The 25,551-nt window shown below is 43.6% G+C and overlaps 2 protein-coding genes across 2 annotated transcripts; both read left to right on the forward strand.

Moving 5' to 3' along the window:
• Positions 1-168: 168 nt before the first annotated feature.
• On the forward strand, positions 169-15,190 carry LOC310773146 (microtubule-associated protein 1S-like; the record flags this gene model as incomplete). The annotated part of the gene is made up of 10 exons (XM_083633059.1): positions 169-331; positions 1,292-1,387; positions 5,815-5,897; positions 6,557-6,694; positions 7,074-7,584; positions 7,683-7,769; positions 8,121-10,681; positions 11,206-11,377; positions 11,545-11,762; positions 15,035-15,190. 10 exons carry the CDS (start codon positions 169-171, stop codon positions 15,188-15,190), a joined length of 4,185 nt encoding a protein of 1,394 aa, XP_083489185.1.
• Positions 15,191-22,050: 6,860 nt separating this feature from the next.
• Positions 22,051-25,551, forward strand: LOC310773147 (interferon-induced protein 44-like; the record flags this gene model as incomplete). Its single annotated transcript, XM_083633060.1, has 4 exons — positions 22,051-22,092; positions 22,891-23,401; positions 24,617-24,668; positions 25,329-25,551. The coding sequence occupies exons 2-4, from the start codon at positions 22,921-22,923 to the stop codon at positions 25,549-25,551; spliced, it is 756 nt and encodes a 251-aa protein (XP_083489186.1). The 5' UTR covers positions 22,051-22,092; positions 22,891-22,920.

A 25,551-nucleotide genomic window follows, 5' to 3' on the forward strand; every position in this document is an offset into this window, starting at 1 on the left:
TAACCTGCATTGTGACGGCACTTGCAGCAACCCATTTTTGAATAATGATCAGCAAATCAATCACTTCACACCATTGACAGTTCCGCTGCATTCCTGTAGTTGTCACCTCTATAATAAAATCTGCCGCACGGCTTTTCCAATGACATCATGCAAGTACAAGTTTCCAACATGGCGTCCAGCCGGGTGCTGGGGAGGGAGGTCCAGGAGGAGCAGAGACGCGCTGCGGCCACAAAGCTCGACGTCTGCCATCGCAAATTCTCTCTGCTCATCATCATCGGACGGGTCAGACACCCGAGCCTGACGGCGCAGATCACCAAGGACATTGAACGAGGTAGCCTATGTTTTTGTTATAGCTTCGTTTGGTTATTTCGGTGTAGCTAAATCATAAATTCAGATCCAGGACCCGTGATTCTTCCTCCGGTTCTCGTCGTGTGAATTTTCGCGGAAGATGCGAAACTGACCTCACAGCAGTGTTGGTGTAATTTCACCCGCCCAGGCAGCAACAGACAGCCAGGGCTGCGTCAAGCTGGTCCACCATCATCAGTCAGCATCACCCATTCCTCTGCCTCTGGGAATGATGTGATTAAAATCTGTTTGTCTCCTCTGTCCTCTGAGCTGTTTGCCTCAGGGTTTGGCTTATTTATATCATGGTTTCGGTGTAATGGCAAATGTTGCAGGACAGACATTCAGAGTAAACAGTCAGCAGCACTGTGAATGATAGGCCATCAACCTCTGTGTATTTATGTGCAGGCGTGCACACACAACATATAGTCAATATTAATATATGCCCTGCTGATTATACATTAGAGTATGCTTCTTTACTGTGTAGCTGTGGCTATAGATATGAGAGAGGCTCTCTCTGTGAGATACATAATAGATATGGAAAGAGAAATGGAAATATACTGAGAGAGAGAGCAAATAAAGACACAAGGGTGACAGAATGTGTGTGTGTGTGTGTGTGTGTGTGTGTGTGTGTGTGTGTGTGTGTGTGTGTGTGTGTGTGTGTGTGTGTGTGTGTGTGTGTGTGTGTGTGAGAGAGAGGGGGGGGGTGACAGATAGAGAATCTGAATTCTTAAACACCTTAATTTTGTCCTTCTTAAAACAGAAAGTCAGATATAACATTGATGATAACATTGAAAGAAATATTAATCAGTTAGGATAACAGTGATCCAAATGTTAAAAGGAGGGTTAAGAGACAGAGAGAGAGAGAGAGAGAGAGAGAGAGAGAGACATTGAGAGAGTGTGAGAGTGAGAGTGTAGCACCATGTGACCGTGTCTCTCGTGTCTCCAGGTATACGGTCATGGGACGTGGACCTGATAGCCTGTAACCTGAACCTCTATCTCCAAGAATTCCTCTCTCATCACACGGTCTCATTCAAGGGTGCAGGTAAGTTAAGTTGTGTGTGAAACAACAATGTGTCTGTTCCATAGTTGGCAGGCCGAACTCTTTTACCCTGTTGGGTTCAGAAAGGAACGCCGGTCCTCATGGTAACCTGCGAGGTCAGCTTGTCTGGGGTCAGTGAGGAAGGAAGGAAGGAAAGTGTAGGAGCGGTCTGTGGATTGTTAAATATGGGTGGGCCCTCTGGACAGTAAACAATAGAGACCAGCTCTCGCCCTATATGTGTGAGTGTCTACTGCCTTTTGGTCTACCAAGCCAAGGACAGGAATGGTAAATGCAAACAAACATCAGAGCCACATGCAGTGACTGATGCACATACTAGCCCTGTTCGAAACTGGTCCCTATTACAGAAATAGTGGACTGCATCGTGTGTTGGCCATTTTGTACTTGTGTCAGAATTCTCAACTGTAAATTTGATTCACAAATTGAGTCCACTATAAAATACCCACAATGCACTGCAATGTCTAGTGAACAGCAAATGTACCCTACATTTTCTCCCATATACCACAATGCAATGCTATCATGTTTACCAAAGGATAAGAAGAGTTAGGTAGTGCCCGAAACCCGTTTGATCATTCCCCAAGTAGTTCACTATGATAAACACTACATGGGGAATAGTGAATGAGTGAACCATTCCAAACACGGCTACTGAGCACAAAATGGCAGCCAGGGAGCCTGTATGTATTGTAGTGGATTTTGTATTGATATCTTTGGTAGCAAACTGAAGCACAGAGAGTTTAGTGCTGGTAAAATGAAGGATTTTGGTATTTTGTGAGAGATTGAGGGAGAGAGAAGGAGGGAGGCAGAAAGAAACGCGGTGACTTATGTGTTGAATCAAGTCAAGTCAAGTCAAGTTTATTTGTATAGCACATTTCATACACAGAGGCAATTCAAAGTGCTTCACATAAAATGGTTGACAGGAAAATAAAAGAATAAAAGAAGAGAATAAAATTGACATTTAAAAGCATCACAACAAAACTTAAAAGAGTATAAAAAGTGCATTAAGCAGCAGGAGCAGCAGTTGCAAAAAGAGCTAAAAACCTATAGAGGACTCATTGGGTTTGCATAATAGAATAAATCAATTTATCTATATTGAGTCCCCCGACATCATGACTATAAACATGACTAGTACACAAACATAAAACTCAGGTCTGGGTACGGTGTCCTCTTTTCCTCTATACTGCAGTTTGGCATCTGTTGCCCGTCGACAAACAGGCAGTTTTCTTCTCTAAACCTTGCTTAAAACGAGTACGGCTCTAGTAAGCTCCCCTTACGCGTGCATCCCTCCTGACGCATCACCTCACCCTCTTGTGAGTATATCCGTAACCATCCCCCAGACCTGCAGCGCAACACTCAGGTCTGGGTACGGTGTCCTCTTTTCCTCTATACTGCAGTTTGGACGCCAATCATACCCCCGCTTGTACCTTGCATCATCTGTTGCCCGTCGACAAACAGGCCGGTCTTTTTCTCTAAACCTTGCTTAAAACGAGTACAGCTCAAGTAAGCCCCCCTTACGCGTGCGTCCCTCCTGACGCATCACCTCACCCTCTTGTGAGTATATCCGTATTACGGAAACCATCCCCCCCGACCTGCAGTTTTTAGCAGTAATTGCAATCATCTATGTTTTAAAACCAATTGTATAATAGTGATTGAGAAGCAGCTGTCAGCAGTTAAAAGCGACGGTAAACATAAAAGTCTTTAGTCTATTTTTAAAAGTAAGTAAAGTTGGGGCAGATCTGAGGTCTTCAGGCAATTTGTTCCAGCTAGCAGAAGCATAGTGGGTAAAATGCGGCCTTCCCATAATTTGATTTGATCCTAGGGACAGTTAATAAACTGGACCCTGCTGACCTGAGAGGTCTAGACGGTTCATAGCGTGGGAGCAATTCAGCGATGTATTTTGAGCCTAGGCCATTAAGTGATTTATAGACTAATAACAGTATTTTAAAATCTATTCTATGACACACTGGCAACCAGTGTAAGGACTTAAGGACTGGAGTGATATGATCAGCTTTCTTAGTCTTCGTTAGAACTCTAGCAGCAGCATTCTGAATGAGCTGAAGTTGCCCAAGTTCTTTTTTGGAGAGACAAGAGAAAAGGCTATTGCAGTAGTCTAACCTACTATAGATGAAGGCGTGAATTAGTTTTTCTAGATCCTGTCTGGACATGTAGCCCCTAATTCTTGCTATATTTTTAAGATGATAAAAAGCTGATTTTCTGATTGACTTAATGTGGGAGTTAAAGTTGAGATCGGAATCAATAATAACGCCAAGATTTTTGACTTGATCCTTAGGCTTCAGGGATCGAGACTCAAGACGTGCAGTGATTTTAAGCCTTTGTTCTTTGGGACCAAAGACGATCACCTCTGTTTTGTCTTTGTTTAGCTGTAGGAAATTCTGGCGCATCCAGTTATTTATTTGGTCAATGCACTGGGACAATGATTCTATGGGAGCATAGTCAGCTGAGGAAAGAGTTATATACAGCTGAGTGTCGTCTGCGTAGTTATGATAGGCTACTTTGTTTTTTTGCATTAGGCCTAGAGGGAGCATATAAAAGTTGAAGAGAACGGGCCCCATAATGGATCCTTGAGGCACCCCACAAGTCATAGTAGTTAGGTCAGATGTGTAATTGCCAATGGAGACAAAGTACTTCCTGTCTTGAAGATAGGACCTGAACACTGGAGGACCATACCCGATAGCCCAACCCAGTTTTCCAGTCTGTCCAATAATATTGAGTGGTCAACAGTGTCAAATGCAGCACTAAGATCCAATAGCACTAGAATCGAATTTTTGCCTGAGTCTGAGTTCATTCTAATGTCATTTATGACTTTAGTAAGCGCGGTTTCTGTGCTGTGATGGGGCGAAAGCCTGATTGGAGTTTATCTAGGAGATCATTTGAGGTTAGGAATCTATTGAGTTGTAGGTAAACAACCTTTTCAATTATTTTGCCTATAAAGGGGAGATTAGATATTGGTCTGTAGTTACTGATTACCGATGCATCAAGGCTACGCTTTTTTAGTAGGGGTTTAATAACTGCAGTTTTCAAGGTCTCAGGAAAAGTGCCAGTCAAAAGGGAGCTATTAACTATTTGCAATAGGTCAGACGACAGGCAGCTATAAACGCTTTTAAAAAAGCTTGTTGGAAGGGTATCGAGACAGCACGAAGATGATTTAAGGCCTTGCACAGTTTCCTCTAAGACAGTGATCCTCACTATTTCTTCGATGAGAGCCGCACTGGCAGGACAAAGTCAATAGGAGAGCCACTTTTACCGCAAAACACCAAAAGCCACCCAAACCAAGCACATCTGCCTACCATTTTTTGTTTTTTTGTTTTCCACACACGCACGCACGCACGCACGCACGCACACACACACACACACACACACACACACACACACACACACACACACACATATATACCAGTTTCCCCTAGAAAATCTTTCAGGCCTGGAGGGATTTTGAAACCTACCCCGACCGCAACGATGGGGGCCGTCGCTGGCGACGCTGAAGTTTTAGCTAACCTGTTCACATCTATGTTCACAATGGCATCCCAAGTATCATCATACTATTATGGGATGCGATGCGAACAGTTGTATTATGGGATGTGCGTTTTCCAGGCAACGACACACGTTGACACGTTTTGGAACAGCGCTGCATGCTGGCACAATACTCCTAAAAGCAAAATGCTTATTGTTTTGAATGCTTTGGCACCTTCTATTACTGTCAACACCAGTATTGTTGTATTGTAATAATATGCCATAAAGGTTTATTGAAATTTTCGGGAGAGCAGGGGGGGGAAAAACCTTTTAAAAAAATCGAAAAAAAATCGGAAAAAAAAAGAAAAAAAGATCAATTTCTTAGAACCGCCAACTAAAGCTTCGAGAGCCGCCAGCGTCTCGCGGGCCGCGCAATGAGGAACTAGGCTCTAAGATGTCGTGGAATCAGAATTAGTATGTTTCATACTGCAGCGCATTCATGCCAGTGTCACAAAGCCACCATGGCAGAAAGCATAATAATTGGAAAAAATAGTCTCTCAGTGCTTTGGAATACCCATTGTTTTTGCTTCCTTGTGAAAGTTAGAGACTTTTCTTAGTTGGCTGACTCTTGTCTAGTTTGGCTGCATAATGGCCACCTCAGACACTCATCCAGTTCCCCTCAGAGTTGATTTCCTCTGCAGATTGAGTAGCTACATTTGGCACCTAATCCTCAAACTCAGCTGTTCCACTCTTCTTCCTTCCTCTTTTTTTTGCTCCGAGTCAATAAATCACTGAGCCTGTCTCTCTTTTAGTTCTCCTCTCTTCTCGCTCCCTGGTTGGATCTGTCAACATGATTCCTACATGACTCCCTCAGCTGTGACTTTCTCCATCTCCGTTTGCTTCTTTTGCTTCTCTCTATCCCCTGTGTCTCTCTGCCTCCTCAGGGCAGAGGTGTCTGCGCCATAACACCAGAGTGTTGGACACTCAGGTGCTGATCAGTCCGTCTCAGGAGCAGGTCCACTCAGAGGTGAGGGAGGGAAACCTGCTTCCTTAAAGGGAAAGAGTTTTTGAGACTAGCTTGTTGGTCAATCCAGCCGTTTAGTGATGACGAGAACATAGAAAATCATTCATGTTTCCCCTGTTAAGCTTTTTTAACCTCAGTGCTCCATGCTAAATCCTTAGCATACACTACCTTTCAGTAATCAAAAGCTATTAGTGTTTTCTATTATATGGTAATGTAGCCAGTTTGGAACTATTTCAGGTGAACAACCACCATGCGAGGGATTTTAGCTGTACACAGTCTCCCATTGACCACCACATTCCCTTCCTATCAAAACAATAGTCCCTGGTAGTTCAAAACACTGCACTATTTTATATCACATTTTGTGTAAATTTTTACCAATACCCTGCACATCATATCATAAAAAAACACTATTTAGCTTTCACTAAAGCTACTAAAAGTTCAAATTTTCTCACTTTTGAGATAATACAGTACATGCTATAGCCACAGTAGCCACCTATATTTTTTCTCTCTTTTGTGTTGATCTTTCCTTTTTCTCTACTTTTTTTTACTCACGGTTGGAAAGATAAAATTGTGAGACAATTATCTTCGGGAACTATACATTTAATAGCCCAGGCGAGGCACTCCCTACCCTGACCACACATTTCTCTCTCTCTCTCTCTCAGGTGTTTGGTCTGCTGACCAGTGAGTCGGCTCATAAGTTGTTGGTCTTGGCTGGCCAGAGTGTGGAGGAAAGTGGAGACCTGTTGTTTCACAGAGGACTGTTCTCGCCACACCAACTGAAACACATTCTCACAGAGCAGGTGTCACTCTTTTCCTCCCTGGTTCTTTATTTCTTTGCCTCCCACTTTGCCCACACAATATTTGTTACATTACATTTGCTGTACAATATAGACAGCTCATTGGCTCTAGCTATCATTTGATTAAATCACATGCTATTTTCCAAACATGGCCCTGTGGTGATGTAACAATACTAAGAATTGGTTGCTTGTAATTTTAGCGATCTACTCTTAGGCTTGCTAAGGCTTATTTTACTGTTGTACTTAGTCATTCTGATTAAGAACATTAACCAAATATATAAAATGTAAATGTACAAGCAAAATACCCCCCCCCATTTCAATGAAAAACTGTAGTCCATATGCTGAGGAATCCATTTCTGAGTCTCTGTCTTCCTCTCCTCAGTTCCGAGATCAAGAGAACGCCGTCTCCTCGCTCCCCTCCTCCAGGCTCAGTCTGACCCTCAGCTGTCCCAACATCGGCCAGTGGAGGAAGACCCTCCTGGGGCCCCAGCCCTTCCAAGGACCTGTCACACTCCACATCAATCCCCCCGAGGTGCTGCCCATCATGGAGGCCCTGGAGGACTTCACCTCTCTCGTCTCTGCTTCCCTCTCCTCCCTGTCCCCCTTTGAGCTTCTCCCGCCTCCCGGTACGGTGGGTTTCCTCAAGCTGTCGCGTCCCTGCTGCTACGTGTTCCCAGCCGGCCGCGGCGACTGTGCCTTCTTTGCCGTCAACGGGTTCACGGTGCTGCTGGACGGCGGGTCGGACTCTCAGGCCTGTTTCTGGAAGCTAGTTCGCCACCTTGACCGGGTTGATGCGGTTCTGTTGACCCACATCGGGACGGAGAACCTCCCGGGGGTGAACACCTTCCTGGAGAGGAAGGTGGCCGAGTTGGAGATGGGCTTGGATGTCAAAGGTAACAACAGGGATGGTGATAGTGATGAGGATGATGCAATTAGGAAATAATGTTATGAGAGTGAGATTGAGACATCTCCATCTGTCTTTCTCTCTCAGATGACTTGTCTAAGAGGCTGATCTCCCCAGAGCTTGGAGTTGTGTTCTTTAATGCCCCCAGCAGGCTGCAGGCGGAACAACAGCCAAGTAAGTGATGGATTACAGTCTATAATAAAACCCTTAACCTACTATAGTAAAGTATAGGCTATGTATAAGTGAATAAGCTATAGCTTATGGTAGCACCATGATTGAACAGGGAATGATTTTGCATGAGCTAGCATCCCTCTTGTTAAACAAATACATCTACCGCAACTGTTTTGCTAAATGTAAAAAGTATCAGTGATGATAGCAATAACAGACATACTACCATGTAATCTTGATAAATGCAAAAGTAAAGCATTGCATTACATTATGTCAATTAGCAGATGCTTTTATCCAAATCGACTTACAATAGCACATATTGTCACAACAGTAAAGCAATGGTGTTTCTCCTTTCAGATGTGGACAATGTGGTGAACAGCGCAGACCAGGCGACTCTAACCTTACAGCTGTTAAAGAAGCTAGACATCAGTCCACAGCCAATGTTTCGACCACGGGGGGTTCCCATCGAGCCGCTGACCCTGTTCCAGAAGATGGGGGTGGGACAGTTGGAGTTGTACATCCTCAACCCTGGAAAAACCAGCCAGGAGTACCAGACACTCATGCAAACCTGGCCTGACATGTCCTCAACGCCCGCATCCCAAACTCTCCCTGTCACTGCCTTGGCATCAGTGTGCGCCCTGCTCGTATGGCACCCAGCCTGCCCCCAGGAGAAGGTGGTCAGGGTGCTGTTCCCTGGCGTTACCCCACAGGTGAAGGTCCTGGAGGGGCTGGAGAAGCTGAGGGGCCTGGCCTTCCTCCAGAAGGCCACAGTGACCACTGGGGACTTGGAGGGTCTGGGGAAAGACAGACAGGCCAAGAGAACAGACAGCCAGGACAGCGATAGGTCAGTGGGAAAAGAGACAATACCCAGAGTAGGGAAAGAGAGAGGCATTAGAGAGACGGATGCACTGGTTCAGGAAAAGGTTAAGGGAAAAGGAAAGGATGCACAGGTTAAGGAAAAAGGAAAAGTGCTGAATGGAGCTGGAATGAGAGAGGAGAGCAAGAGAGATGCTGATAAAAGCCAAATCAAAGAGACAGGTGTAAAGCAAAAAGCATCATTGCCGGATAAGATGACTGCAAAGAAGGGTGGAGGGAGGGATGTGAAAAAGGATGAGAAGACTGTGAAGAGAGAGGAGAATGGCCCTAAGAGGAAAGAACAAGAGAAAAAGGAAGTTCTCCCTTCGAAACCAAAGAATGAAAACAAAACCAAGCTGAAAAAGGAAGCAAAAAATGGCTCTAAAACAGGGGGGAAGAAAACAAGCAAAGGAAAGGAGATGAAAACTGATTCTAATTTAGATGCAAAGAAGGCACATGAAGCACCAAATAATCAGTCAGCCATCCCCACCACAGGGTCTTTGTCAGAAAAACAAGAACCAGAGGGTGTTGATAAGGAGCAGCAGAATCCACAAATTGAGAAAGAGTCTCAAGAGAATCCCTGTGGCTCCAAAATGTCTACCCCTGAGGACATGACAGTTGATTTTCTCAGGCTCAGGGAGGAAACGGAAAGAGAAGAGGCAGAGGTGGTAACGGCAGATAAAGCAGAGGATAAAAGCAGTGAGTCAATAAATGAAAAGAACCTTGGAGGGCTCGCCGAAGAGACCGGTAATGATGCCCCTGAGATACTCGGGGAGGACGCTGCAGAGGGAGCAGGGATAGCAGACGCTGGAGAGAATCCTGATGTCAAGCTACTGATAGTGACTGCGACTGTTCACCAGCCTGGAACTGCTGACAAAGCAGAAAAGCCTGCCAAAGTTGTAGGCTTTCCATCTCCTTTGAACAAAACCCCCAGGAGCGAGCACGCTGACCAGCTAGACTTGACCCCGACTGAATACACTCTCCTGGACGGGGCTTTGAGAAGCAGCCCTGCCTCTCGGGCCTCTCCGGAGAACCAGGCTCACATCAGTCCCGACGAGGAGACGGTAGAGCCCGGCTCCTCGCCCGACTCACGGCCCAACAGCGCCGGCCACACTCCCTACTGTCTGTCCCCAGATGATGTGTGGTGCAACAGGGACACTCTCAGCAGGTTACAGTCCCAGACAGACACCACTGATGCCGCCCAAATATCTGGGTCCTCCAGGCAGAGCGAGTCGAAGAGCCACACGACATCAAACCCCAGAGAGAAGCACTTAAGTTTTCTCTCTCTGGGTTCATTTAAAGAAGGGGCCTCCGATCCCTCTCCCTCTGTCGCTACCACCACCACCACCACCACCACACACTCCATGCCGGCGGAGGTGAGCTCCCCCCAGTCTACAGAAGTGGACGAATCCCTGTCTATGTCCTTTGAGCAGGGCCCAACCACTGTGAGCCAGAGAGAGGGGGATGATAGTACCCATCACTCCCACTCCAACGGTGGCCATTTTGTGGACTGCGATTTCAGAGTGGGGATGTCTTTGCCATTGAAGAAGGCTCCCAGAACCGTGGGGCAGGGTTCGGAGATGGGGCGGCCACCAGGTCCTCCTAACGGCCTTCAGTTTGAGTCACCAGCTCACGACGTGGACCTGTGTCTGGTTTCGCCCTGCGAGTTCAAACATTTCAAGCCGCCCGACTCTAACTCAGGTGGCAGTGACCCCTCCAGAGGAGCCTTGGGTCCGCATCACCACGGCAACAACAACAACAACCTCAGAGACACATCCGCCAGCGAATCAAATGCCCCCCTCTGCACAGAAGACTGCCCGTCCACCACAGCGGACGGAGCTCTGGACTCGGATGAGGACGAGTCATGCAGCGAACCCACAAACTCCCTCCATGATCACCCCGCCCGTCATTCTCTGCCCCCGGACCCTCCCCCAGCCCCCCTCAGGGACAGCCCCCCTCTGCCCCCACAGCCAGATGCCTCCATGCCCGTTCCTCAGTCTGACTCTGAGGCTCATGGGAAGGGAGCAAAAGCAGCTGGCATACGAGGGAAAAGAACGCCCGGGGTGAGTTCCTCTTATTACCATTAGAGAAAAGGAAGTCTTCCTGTCTGTGTTTAACAGTGTAGTGTATGAGTTCATTCTCTCTGTTTTTGTAAAGTGGCTTTATTTTGGCTGCTATCAACACTTCCTACACTTCCAACACTTACTACAGATGAAACTGTTTTAAGAAATGTTATTATGCACTGGCAAATAAAGTAATAAACTAAACTAAACGCATTAGTCTAGCATTCCTCAGTTAAGAGATCATTGCTGGCATGAAAATAAAGCTTATAATGAGTTTTTGTGTCAGAACTTTTCTTACAGATTAGTTATGTTTTGGAGGATGGGGTAATCCTTATCCTTCATCTCCTCGCTCGAAGGAAATCCAACGTAAACCAGTCTATGCTCCAAATACAACTTTTTAATAGGGGACCTTATGAAGGCTAACCTTATGACGTAACTAAATAAAAACTGTTTGGGAGCATACTAGTGTTGCAGGGTCTAGGTTTGTGTTCACACTGTGTAAGATTTCACTCTTTCTTTACCAGGTTACCGAGGCCTCCCAGAGATCCGGCTCAGCGGGAGGCCCCACACAGACGGGGAAAGGCCGGATGGGGGCGCAAAGTGGAGGCATGAAGGGGGCCAGGGACAATCACTCTGTCACTCGTACCCTTTCCTCCAGCGGCCGCACCACACCGGCCAAGTCTTCACCCAGCCCAGGTACGAGCTGTGAAATGTAAACTTGATCAAATTGATTTCTTTGGTCTATTACTCTTTTATTTTCTCTCCTTTCTTTACTTTAATCTTAACGGTGTAGACTTAAATGTGCAGACCTTCACTAAAATCTTTGGTGTCAGTTCCTGAGTCTCCTCTCCTTTGTCTTACAGGCTCCAAGTCTAGTTCAGCTGGTGAAGTCAGTGTGTATGTGGACTTGGCCTACATTCCCTCTGGAGCCTCCTCTCCGACAGTCAGTGTGGACTTCTTCAGATGCGTTCGCTCTTCCTGTTACATCATCAGCGGGGACAGTCCAGAGAGGGCGGAGCTTATGAGACACACGCTGGACGCGCTGTTAGATGGCAAGGCATCCTGGCCCGACCCTATGCAGGTAGAGATGCATACTTAGATCAGCAATGCCCAACCTATGGGCCACGGCCCTCTGGTGGTCTGGGAGGTATTGCAAGTGGACCGCCAAATCATTACACTTTTTTTAATACATTAAACAACATAATACATAATAGAAATATTGTTTGTCTGCTTTCTTTATGGGGTAAAATCTAACAGCATCTGGACTGGGGTGAGAACCAGATATCAGGTTCATTCTGGCTTAATACAAAAGGCTAATTTCTTACTGAGTTCTTCAAGGTTGCGTTGTAACACTGCTCCCTTTATTATAAAATTGATAACCTTCTCAGGAACTCCATATTAGGACTTCCTTATGAAGAGGACAAGGCCTCAAAAAGAGAACTGCTAACACACACACACACACACACACACACACACACACACACACACACACACACACACACACACACACACACACCTGCCAACATTAGTTGGTAGTTGCTACACAGTACATATTTTAAGGCCCAATATAATAATAATAGTAGTAGGATAATAGTATAACTGCCTCCACACAAGGTAACAAGACAAACCTCCACTCTAATGCAACTCACAATGTAATAACAGTGCATATTGTATTTAATGTAACTAGAAACAGAGCGCGCTCCTTTCTAGCCTACCGTGCCTCGTCCTCATTGTCCTTCCCTTCATCTTCCTCATTGCTCATTTCTACCGATCATTTCTATGATCATTGATTTCCGTAAATCTCAACCTGCTATTTCTCATACCACCATTCAGGATATGGAAGTTGAGATCATCCCGGAGTACAAATACTTGGGAACCATTATAGACAACAAACTGAGCTTTGAATCAAACACTGATGCTGTCTGCAAAAAGGTCCAGCAGCGCCTGTTCTTTTTAAGAAAACTGAACACATTTAAAGTCTGTAATGTTCTAATGATTATGTTTTATCAATGCTTTATTGAATCTGTTCTCACCTACTGTTGTGTGGCCTGGTTTGGCTGCCTCACACTGTCCAGTAGAAATAGGCTGGCAAGGCTTGTCAAAGTAGCCAGTAAGGTGATTGGCGTGCAGCAAGCCCAGCTTCAGGACATCTACTTTCAGCGGGTAAGGAATAAGGCCAAACTTATTCTAGACTGTCCTGACCATCCACTTTACCAGGAGTTTGACCTCCTGCCCTCTGGCCGCCGTTTTAGAATGCCAAAAACAAGGACGCGGCACGCCAGAGCCTCCTTCATCCCTGTTGCTATCGACAGGCTCAATCTGCTAGGCTAGGATTATGGAATCCCTATTTCCCCCTGGGACTATGCACTCTTATGTTTTTATCTCTACTATTTTTACTATTTCTTTTACATATTTATTTAGCAGACTGATGTAAAATTTATGTTGCACTATTTACTATTTACTGTTGCTGCTTTATGGAGGCAATGTCCTCATTTTTTACTTGAACTCGATCACTCCTGGAGTGTGTGTCTTCTGTGTCACCCGATGTCTGCTGATGTTGACGTTTTTGTACTATATGTCCATATGCCTGCTGCAAACCAAATTTCCTTCGGGATATCAATAAAGTTGAAGTTGAAGTTGTACCGTACCTCGGTGATTTTCCCTTGAGTCGCAGTTCGCCCGGCCTCGCCTGCTACGCGTGCTCGCATACGCAGCTTGGCCGCTTTGCGGCCTCGCCTGCTCAACTGGTTAAGCAACGCAGTTGGGCAATTGTGCTCCACGCCACGCCATGCCACGCCTAGTCTCAACGCCAGACCCATGAGAGTTCTTACGCTGATACACTACGTTACTGCATGCTGCAAAGCTCTCTCTGGGTTTGGGACACTTTCCCTCAGCTGGCTGGTTATGGGAGGGAACCATTCACTTGGCCAGTGATATGCCAGTGGTGGATTCAGTCTTCCCCAATCAGTAACGACTTTGTGATCAGATGACACGGGAGGCGCAGCCCATTTTTCGAACCGCTCTATCATCTGTGCTACGAGCTGTCACTCATTCAATTTCAACCCGCCTTCAAAAACCAGCAGTGGTTGTGAAGTGTCACAGACTCACTTACAGTATGTACGGTAGTTCAAGATTCAAGATTCAAGATTTTTATTGTCACTCCGTGGTACAAGTATCACGTGTGAAATTCTTGTGCTGTGGACTCCGTTTACAACATAGTACAAATATAACAGGGCATATGAGTGCAAAAACAACAAGAGACACAACAAGCAATAAGGCAGTAGAGTGATACGACAAGTCAGAGACAGTGGCATATTCACTGCACATAGGTGCACATGTCATGTACATACTTGGACGTACTTAAACATTTTATATTTGACGTATTTGACGTACAGGTGCAAATAGTATACCTAATTAAACATACAATTAAACATTAGACATACATAATGGTAGCAGCTAGTGCGGTACAGTACAGCTACTACACTATTTGTGTATGTTAAGGAGTCTCGTGGCCTGCGGGAAGAAACTGTCCCTCAAGCGATTTGTGCGTGCTTTTGGGACCCTGTATCTCCTCCCTGAGGGTAACAGGGAGAACAGGCTGTTGTGGGGATGGTTTGTGTCTTTGATGATCTTCAGGGACCTCCTGAGGCACCGCTGGTTATACAGTTCCTGCAGTTCTGGCAGCTCACATCCTGTTACGTGCTGGGCCGCGCGTCTCACTCTTCGTAGCGCCCTGCGGTCCATGGTGGTACAGTTCCCGTACCAGGTGGTGAAGCAGCCAGTCAGCAGGCTTTCAATGGTGCCTCTGTAGAAGTCCCTAAGGATTTCTGGCCTTAGCCCAAATTTCTTCAGGCGCCTGAGTCCGTGTAGTCGCTGTTGGGCCTTTTTGACAACAGTGGCGGTGTGACCGGCCCATGTCAGGTCCTGGTGGATGTTAACTCCCAGGTACTTGAAGCTGTCCACCCTTTCCACCACTGTGCCGTGTATATGTATGTAGTATCTGGAGCACAGCGATTCAACATAATATTTGAGTCTGGGGGGAGACTACGCCATGACACGCAACACCACACCATCCCGCTCTCCAATTATAGGGTGGTGAGATACATTAGAGCACGAGTCGTCATGTTATGTGCAGTTCTTATGAGATGAGAGTAAAGTCACTCTGCCATTGTGACGCTCACACACACCTGCTTTTCCTCTAACATCTAAGTCAGGTTTATATAAAGACCGTCACCCTGGTTTAATAGCCTATACCACTTTATAATGGCGCTTCTTATTTCCTTGCTCTCCCTCTCCCTCCCTTTTCTCTTCCTCCTTCTTCATTCCTCTCTTCTCCTCTCCATGTTTCTCTAGGTGACAGTGATCCCCACCTTTGAGTCGCCGGCGATGCAGGAGTGGTACCAGCAGACCCTGGATAGGCAGAGGAAGCTGAGCATCACCGTCCTGGGCTCCAACAGCACCGTGGCCATGCAGGACGAGACCTTCCCTGCCTGCAAGATAGAGTTCTGAGACAGGCTAGGCGATGCAGAGGTGGGGGGACGGGGGAGAATGTGAATTGAAGGAGGGAACGTAGGGAGGTGTGCAAGAGAGAGACAGAGAGAGAGAGACACACACACACACACACACACACACACACACACACACACAATCAGGGCTGAGGAAAGAGGGAAATAGAGAACTAGAAACAGAGCAGGAGGGATTAAAGGGGCAGTAGATGAAAATATGTGGTCCTTTCTTGGAAGGACATGGGGTTAGAGACTGAAAATGCAATACTATGTAGATGACACCCTCCTGCTGCCTCCGCTCCCATCCCCTCCTCTTCCATTAGTTTTAGGCAGTCTGCCTTTGTGCTGAAGAACCAACATTTCTCTTTTATGTAGACACACAACTTTCCACAGTGAACACACATCCTAGTGAACACACATCCCAGTGAACACACATCCTAGTGAACACACATCCAGTGAACACAAATCCTAGTGAACATACATCCCAGTGAACACACATCCTAGTGAACACACATCCCAGTGAACACACATCCTAGTGAACACACATCCTAGTGAACACACATCCCAGTGAACACACATCCCAGTGAACACACATCCTAGTGAACACACATCCTAGTGAACGCACATCCCAGTGAACACACATCCTAGTGAACACACATCCCAGTGAACACACATCCTAGTGAACGCACATCCCAGTGAACACACATCCTAGTGAACGCACATCCAAGTGAACACACATCCTAGTGAACGCACATCCCAGTGAACACACATCCTAGTGAACACACATCCCAGTGAACACACATCCTAGTGAACACACATCCCAGTGGGGGAATACTGCATGGATTCTATGCCCCATGACCCTGTGCAAACAGGAGAGGAGAACACGTCGGCTGCAAGAGAAGCATGTTGCCGGGCTGCATTTGTACATCTAAATGAAAAAAGCTGATATCATAGATTAGTCAAAATACTTGGATGGATTTAAAGGCACTATGTGTAGGTTGTTTCTCCTCAATATTGTACACTACACTATTTCATAGAATTGTGATTGCAGTGTTTTGTGCATTTTCAGGCCTGTGTTAAGATTTCAGAGTCTCCCCATTCTGCTGCTTTTGATGCATCGCCTACCAGTCCACCTGAGAGATATTCAACAAGTATTCAACACATCAAAACACGCCTAAAATAAAGCAGCAAGCAGGTGATTGAATGTGTGTTTATAAAAGCATTGGTCACATCTTTCTAGAATTAGACTTGTGTGATCATCACCGCCCGGACACCTACTGTATTTTGTTATCAGAGAATCCTACACATGGTACCTTTAATGAAATCACATTCACGGTGTATGGTGAGGTGTTTGGTGTAAGCACTGTAAGCGGATATAACATGAGGTGCACTGTGTATTGTACTCGCTTTTCAGTAGCCTATATTGTTCCATTGTGGTTTCACTGTCGGCCGCAAGATCTATGTTGAGTTAACAGACTCACAAATATTCTCACCAGACATGATGACTGTCCACCATTAGTGATAATTCCCTGCTGATTATTCAATCTGAATGTGCATTGACAAATCAATCGACAAGGTTGGAAGTAACAGATTACATGTAGGCCTAATAGCATTACAGTAATCATATTAGAGTGGTAACCCTAATCCAGTACAGTTACTTTAAAATGGTTAATCAGTTACCAGGCAACAAATGCTGTTAAAAGTAGGTGATCAGTACCTTACTCAGAAACATGTTTAAAGGGTTAACATATATATTTTGATTGTGGATATAATCATGTATTATAGATTAAAAAAAAACTTTGCACAACATGAAATACTGGTTTCGTAATAGAGGGTGGTTGGAGTAATCAAATTGATTACACCACTAGTTACAATTTCAAGCAATTAATTGAATATCAATTTCCCCCTCACTTCCTGTCCCAGTCCTCGAGAATGGATGTAATATTCTGGCAGTTTGTGTGCGCGTGAGGGAGTGCATCTTTAGGACTATCTGTGTTGCTGTTTTGCCTTTAAAAGGAATACCTACTTCACACAAATGTGAATGTGACATATTTCCTTATTTCAACACCAAAGCATGAGATCGCAGACAAAAGAAAGAAGTTCAGTTCAGTTCAGTTCAGTTCAGTTTTATTATATCCCGAAGGAAATTAGATTTGCAGAGGTATCAAGACACAATGAACAAAGAAAACAAAAAAACAAACAACATTAGACAACATCAAATCAATAAACATGATAGCTGCAATATCTACAGGAATGAACAAGTTTGAGCAGAAGAAGGAGGACATTTCTCCTACAATGCACTGACAACGATGTGCAAAAATGCACTGTTAATGCAATCAAGTGCATCAACGGAGACAGTAAAAGTAGATTAAAATAAATACTACCAAAAAAATACTCTCAATAAAGTATGATACATTAAAGTGCATGGTAAAAAAGCCAGGACAATAAGGTGCATAATACTATAAAAAATGTTGATAATAAAAAACAACGATGTAGACTACTTCAAGTAGTATGGGGATGTACAAGTGTACAGACAGGGTGTACATACATACATACAAGTCTAGCCCAGGAGATTAAGCCTGTCAATAGCGACAGGAATAAAAGAGACCCTGGCACGCCGCGTCCTGGTCCTAGGCATCCTAAAACGGCGGCCAGATGGGAGGAGATCAAACTCCTGCAACAGTTTTATTCCAAAATGCTACTATGTATCTTTCTTTCTTTTCCTTTTTTTGGGGGGGGGGGGGGGGGGGGGGTCACTTCCTGCTTTCTCCCTGTACCAGTGCTGTGAAAAATATCAATGGCGGTGGACGGAGAATAAGGTTACTTTTTTGATCCCGTTTGAATTGTGCCACGGGGTGCGAACGCTAATTTTGTCAATTTAAAACATAACTTTGCATGTCAAAAAAGTCACAGTTTGTCATCAAACTGAAACGTAGGGGTTAGTTTCGTATAAAAACTACATTGCTCGTGGCATGTCACAGAAAGTGACGTCACTTAGGCGACAATGTATGTAGTCTTTCTGTTTTATAACTTCTAGTGCAACAGTTTGGTGACAAACTGTGACTTTCTTGACATGCAAAGTTATGTTTTAAATTGACAAAATTAGCATTGGCACCCCGTGGCACAATTCAAAAAGTAACCTTATTCTCCGTTCACCGCCATTCATATTTTTCGCAGCGCTGGTACAGGGAGAAAGCAGGAGGTGACGTTTCAATTTGGCTCTCTATTGCTGTTTCCCAGGTCCCTTATGATTCCCAAAATATATATAATATATCAACAGGGGGGAAAGCACATATCTGTCTTTTGTTTTTGTTTATCATACTGCTACAACTCTGTAATCATGGACAATGATTACTTTGAGCCCCTGCAGTAGCCAAGTGAATATGTGTGTCATGCATGTAAAAAATAATGTATGTTGTTTCATTCATGATATTCATGAGGACAGATAGCAAAGCACTGTGAGAAGGCAGAGGCAGAGTGGATCAGAAACTTTACTGCTAGCTAACATTGCAGGATGAATATTGAGAGGATTGAGAACATTTAAGATTTAACCTTTTACTTTGTATATTGTCTGTAAGTAGCCTACATAACAATGTTAAAATGTATGGGTTGTGGGGGCGGGGTCATTTATTGAATAAAGAATGTGCATCACAGGCTGTGTCAGTTATGTCATGCAAATTCATTTTTTCAGCATCAAAAGTTGTGGCTGAATGAACTGCAGCTGTGGTATTATGCAAAAAAGTTAACACACCCTTTTTTGGAAATAAGCATAATTTTAGATTCACCTTTAACCCCTATCCGGCCTGGGAGTGTGACGTCGTGGTCTGGTGACCCGCCCTCGACCCTGCCCCCTTCGCCATTTTAGTTGTTGTCCCACAGTTTTGGTTGAAATGCTGTGTTCTTGATGTAAACATCATGGGAGGAGACCACTGTTGTGTCGTTAACATGAAAACATGAAAAAGCTGTATAGATCTAATATGTCACCATTACAACGATGGCTTACAGTAACGTTATTCTAGGTAGCTAAAACGTTAGCAGGCTAACGTTTTAGCTACCTAGAATAACATTAATAGCGTTAGCAGGCTAACGCTAGCTAGGTTTAAGTTACCCTTGTAGCAAGTAAGACTCACTGGACATTTTTCGGTAACACTTTACAATAACGTACACAAATACTATAGTAGTTACTAGTAAACTAACCATTAACTAATAGCCAGTTAATGAGTAGCTAATGAAAAATTTGGCATTAGTCAATCACTAGTTAATCATAGTTAATGAGTAGGTAGTCATTAGTTAATGATTAGTATCTAATTTCCTGAGTAGAGTAGTTAATCATTACCTAATGATTACTAAATGTCAGCTCGTGAATAGAGTAGTTAATCATTACTTAATGATTCCAAAATGTCAGTGCGTGAATGTATTAGTTAATCATTAGTTAATCATTAGTCAAGGTCACATTGTGAGTATAGTAGTTAATCATTAGTTCATGATTAGTTGTTAGTTCCTTAGTAGAGTAATTACTCATTAGTTAATGGTTAGTCAATGGTCAGTTTGGGAGTATATAGTTAATTGTTAGTTATTCATTAGGCTACTTAATTACTTAATTATTACCTGTCCATTAGTTACTCTTTTTGTGTACCCTATTGTAAAGTGGTGCATCATACTCAGTAGTTTATGAATACTGAATCATTACTTAATTATTATCTGTCTATGAGTTAGTCTTTTTGTGTACCCTATTGTAAAGTGGTGCATCATACTCAGTAGTTTATGAATACTGAATCATTACTTAATTATTACCTGTCCATTAGTTACTCTTTTTGTGTACCCTATTGTAAAGTGGTGCATCATACTCTGTAGTTTATGAGTACTGAATCATTACCTGTCCATTTGTTACTCTTTTTGCACCCTAATATAAAGTGAAATATATCCTTATCAAATAAACACTCCCTCCAGGTGAGATTCGAACCCTGAACCCCAAGATTGTTAAATTGTAAGTCTGGTTCTCTACCATCTGAGCTAACCAGCCTGTTGCTTGTTAGAGCCATAGACCAGAACTGCGTTGCGTCTTCAAGCGCCCAGCTCCAAGGCCGCGCCCCTTTTTAGGGGAAACCCACCATAGTAAACGACGGTACAAGAAGCCGAAACCACTTCAAACAAACTATTTAAAACGGTTAAATTTGATAGAGATATGCCGAAGAGTTGCTGTGTTGTTATAGTTTCACTAACAATAAAAAAAAACAAAAAACTGGTCTGCTATAGGGTAGGCGTGACACCGTCAATGTGGACGATGCATGTAACCTGGTGGAAACTGGATACAGCGTTCATATAAGGCAAGTACCTCAGTGTCGATGTATCTTGCGCATTCTATGGCCGGCCGAGTTGAAATATATTGTCATGTCATGGTGTCTTTGGGTCATTTATAAAGGAAATGAATTCTGTTATTTTTCTATAGATGTTTTGGGTACTGCTATTTTATTTTACGCGGCCTTCAAGTTTAGCAAATTACCCGGATGTGCTGTTCTGGTCTATACTATCAAATGTAGAGCCGGAGACCAAGTATTATAGTTTAAAGGTATATTCCACCCAAATACTACTTTCTGTCCAAGTACTTACAATTACTTAGACATAAGTAGTATTTGGCTGAAACATACCTAAGTACTTGGACATGAAGTAGTATTTGGATGGAATATACCTTTAAAACTATAAGTATTTGGAGAGAAGGTAATATTTGGGTGGAATATATCTTAAAAACTATAAGTAGGCTACTTGAACAGAAAGTAGTATGTGGATAGGACATAATACTTAGTCTCTGACTCTACAGACCTATAGTATGGCTCTACCAAATAACAGGCTGGTTAGCTCAGATGGTAGAGAACCAGACTTACAATTTAACAATCTTGGGGTTCAGGGTTCGAATCTCACCTGGAGGGAGTGTTTATTTGATAAGGATATCTTTCACTTTATATTAGTGTGCGAAAAGAGTAACAAATGGACAGGTAATGATTCAGTACTCATAAACTACAGAGTATGATGCACCACTTTACAATAGGGTACACGAAAAGAGTAACTAATGGACAGGTAATAATTAAGTAATGATTCAGTATTCATAAACTACTGAGTATGATGCACCACTTTACAATAGGGTACACAAAAAGAGTAACTAATGGACAGGTAATAATTAAGTAATGAATAACTAACAATTAACTATATACTCCCAAACTGACCATTGACTAACCATTAACTAATGAGTAATTACTCTACTAAGGAACTAACAACTAATCATGAACTAATGATTAACTACTATACTCACAATGTGACCTTGACTAATGATTAACTAATGATTAACTAATACATTCACGCACTGACATTTTGGAATCATTAAGTAATGATTAACTACTCTATTCACAGCTGACATTTAGTAATCATTAGGTAATGATTAACTACTCTACTCAGGAAATTAGATACTAATCATTAACTAATGACTACCTACTCATTAACTATGATTAACTAGTGATTGACTAATGCCAAATTTTTCATTAGCTACTCATTAACTGGCTATTAGTTAATGGTTAGTTTACTAGTAACTACTATAGTATTTGTGTACGTTATTGTAGTGTTACCCATTTTTCCTCAATGAAAATTATTGTATTGCACTACTATGGAAGTTACCAAACGTAACAATGATGACTTACCATACACATGTCATGTTTCCAAGGAGTTGCCCTGCATTTATCTGGCTCTGAACCATGGATGGCTCGACAACAACAAAAACGGTGGCGGTATCCCACAAACCATTGCAACGATGACGTCAACTCATGGATGTGGGCGTCAACTCCCAGGCCACTTTCACTTTTAGTTCTGATTCAACACCGAGGCACAAACACTACAGCAGCTGTACTCCTCTTTCAGGTGAGTTTGACAGCATTTAGACAGCAACTGTCATCACTAATAGTGACTGACTGGATCATTTTATTGATAGTGACACTATCAATACAATTATCCAGTCAGTCCAGTTTTACACCAACAACAAATTAATAGATTCCGTTTTTGTCCATGTGGCAGTAGGCTTACTTTCACTTTCTGATGGTAGGCTATTGGCTATTTCTTTAGGCTATCATAGCTCAGAAAATGACTTCACAGTAGTTTCTTCAGCTCTTCAATGTTAAATGTCCTAAAAAGCCCTAGTCTGAAGTGTTATTCCCCCTTTCCCAAAGCGCTCTAAGAGCAATCCTCAAATGTGGATGATGTTTGTTGAAATGTAAAATAAAAATGTAAGCCTATTGCATATAGCCTAAATATATTCGTTTTTCTATCGAAACTTAGGATATAGCCACATTATTGTTTATTCCAATGTCAAATGAAAATTCGCTCAAACAACCTCAACTTGCAGAGATACTGTAGATATTGTAATTTTAGTAACAGGCCAATATCACCCCAATAAACAATATATATATAGGGACAGACATGATGATATATTGAAAATATCATCATGTCTGTCCCTATAAAACAACTTGCTAACATAAGAACTACATTTCCCAACACTGCATACCCTTTTTGACAATGCTGTATGAGCTGCATACACATGAAATAACTGTCAAGATGTTACCAGAAGGTCAAATTACTGTAAAATTCAGTAAGTCTCACTCATACTGAAATGAGTTTGTGCTGTGGGATATGTGTGCCGCTGAACTATGACCTTTGCCTCAGGTCTTCATATAGACAACCTGCTCCTCAATCATGACTGTGGTGACATCCAGCCTGTCTGAAGACCAGGAGAAGAAGCTGCTCTCTCTGTTTGGTCACGTCAAACTGCACCTGCTGTACAAAGCCAGTGTCCACGGCTTCACTGCTGCGGCCTTCCACGGCCGCTGTGACAGACAGGGCCCTACTCTGGTCGCAGCCTACAACAAGGCCGCCTTCGTGTTCGGAGCCTACACCTCCAAGGACTTCGCTCAGAGCGGGGAGGCCATCGCCGATGAGGAGGCTTTCCTCTACAGCATCAGCGCGGTGGGTGAAAGGCCATTGAGGGTGGCATGCAACAACGGCCAGAGCGCTTTCGCAGATGGAGCCACCGCTCCAAATTACGGTGCTTTGGTGTTCCTGCCTGGAGACAAACCAGAAATCCAGTCCAACCCAGGGACAGGCTTCAACTTTCAGCCCGCAGAGATGCATGGAACTGACCTAGCACTAACTGAGTTTGAAGTCTATCGAGTGGAAGGTGAGTATTTAAGGATTTAAGCACTTCTTACCCTCTCATTAAAAACAGCATACCACTGTCTCTTGGCAAACCTGGTCCATGAATATTTAGTTATTTACAAGTTTATAGATTTGGTTGCAAATGTTACTGTGAATTAGGGATGTGCGATGTCAGCCAAATAACCATCACGATGGTCCCACACTGAACCATCATGATGGACGATGGCATCGTCGTTGGCCGGGGGGGGTTACAAGATCAATAGGGTATGTAGCACGCACCCAGCATGCGTCCAGGGGCTGGTGTTGAAACCAAAAGACTAGCGCGCACCCAGCAGAGAGAGGGAAGGGGAGGAGGGACTGGTGTGGAAAGTTCTGGAAACAGAAAGTTAGACTGACCAGAGCGGAGGCTTTGTAATTGGCTGTGTTGGAAACTTGCCCTTCAATCATCTTCCATAATGGCGGAGGAGACGAACCTTGTCGCAAAAAAAGGGACCACTTTGCCTATCTGTAGGGATGCACCGATATGAAAATTTTGGCCGATGCCGATAACCGATATTAACATTGCTGTTATGGCCGATAACCGATATTTACCGATGTCGATATGATCTGTATAAAAACACAGTTCTATGATAATAAAAAAAATTACATACTGAAAAACACATGAATTTGAAAAGGTAATGCATTTCTTTATTTCAAAAACATTTGTAAAAGCCCATAAATCATAGATTTACTGCATTATTTCATCTCAATGTGAAGAATTTGGCTGATACGATAACCGATATTAACATTGCAACATCGGACCGATACCGATATGTTAAAAAATGACTAACATCGGCCGATACCGATATGATTGCCGATATATCGTGCATCCCTACCTATCTGGCAGCATTTTGGATTTCACCCTGATGAGGATGGACAACCCAAAGATACTACTAAAGCCGTGTGCAGGATTTTTTTCCAACTGCACTCCCCCGTGTGTCGCAGGGGAGTGCAGGTGGTCTTTTTATTATTCAATCTGTAAAATTTTAATTTGAACCGTTAATTAATCACGATAGTCCAATGTAGAAGGCTCAGAGGTCGATGGGTGTCGGAAACAATCACGATGGTCGATGCCATCGTCCATCGCACCAACCCTACTGTGAATTATTTAGTCACTTTATGCCACTTTATTGATCCTGGATGTAAGAAATTTGTTGCATGTTTGAATGGAAGAAGTTTGTAATTATTTTCCATACAGGTTTGGGAGGTCTCCTGACCAAACCTTGGAGGAATGTCCAGTGCACTGCTGAGTATGTAGAAATCTGTAGAAACCTTTGCCATTATTAATTCAATAAAGAATGTGAGTAGACCGTTTTCACAGCAGCCATTTTGTGTATCAAAAGCAATGTAAGTTTCCAACTTCCATTCCATTTAGGTGTAGCCTGGGTTAACCCAGCCTCCATGTGACCTCTATGTGCTATCAGTCACGAAGAAACCTACGCTACAGGCATAGCCTGTGACGTCACGTTGAAGGCTGGGTTTACCCAGGCTAATTTAGGTGTTCCAGTACCAGGGCCCTCATTAATGTTTTGGTTGCACCCGTGTTTACCCTGCCTTTGAGACACAAAATGGCTGCTGTGAAAAGGGTCTATATATTTAATTCCAATTGTATTTTAGCATCTGAATGAGAACATGGAGATTCAAATCCAAAGTGCTATGTTCTATTTTAGAATAAAGTCAATTCCTGGAATGCATCATCCTTCAATATCTCTCATATATACATATTTGAGTCTTAAAAAGTGGCATCAAATTGTCAATTAAAGACTTAGGTTACCTACTGCCCTTTAAAAAGTACCATAATTTGATGTACTATTGTGTTATCAAGATCACATTTCAAATAGTGGACATTTCCTCACAATGTTAATATCCATCATAGTACCGTAATCCTCAGCATTGCTTCCTTTCTCTAGGAGAAAACAGCAGCTGATGAAGACCATCCAGGACTATAAGCCTGACATCAGAGCAGTGTCTCAAGCCAAGGTGCTGCTGGTTGGTCCGGTCGGGGCCGGCAAGTCCAGCTTTTTCAACTCCCTCAGCTCTGTGTTTCGAGGCCACATGACGTCCCAGGCCATCTCTGGTACTGCAGGGAGGAGTGTCACCACACAGGTACTGGAACAGGCAATACTGTGTTAA

The sequence above is a fragment of the Poromitra crassiceps genome, assembly GCF_964638095.1.
Source record: "Poromitra crassiceps genome assembly, chromosome: 3".
Lineage (NCBI taxonomy): Eukaryota > Metazoa > Chordata > Actinopteri > Beryciformes > Melamphaidae > Poromitra > Poromitra crassiceps.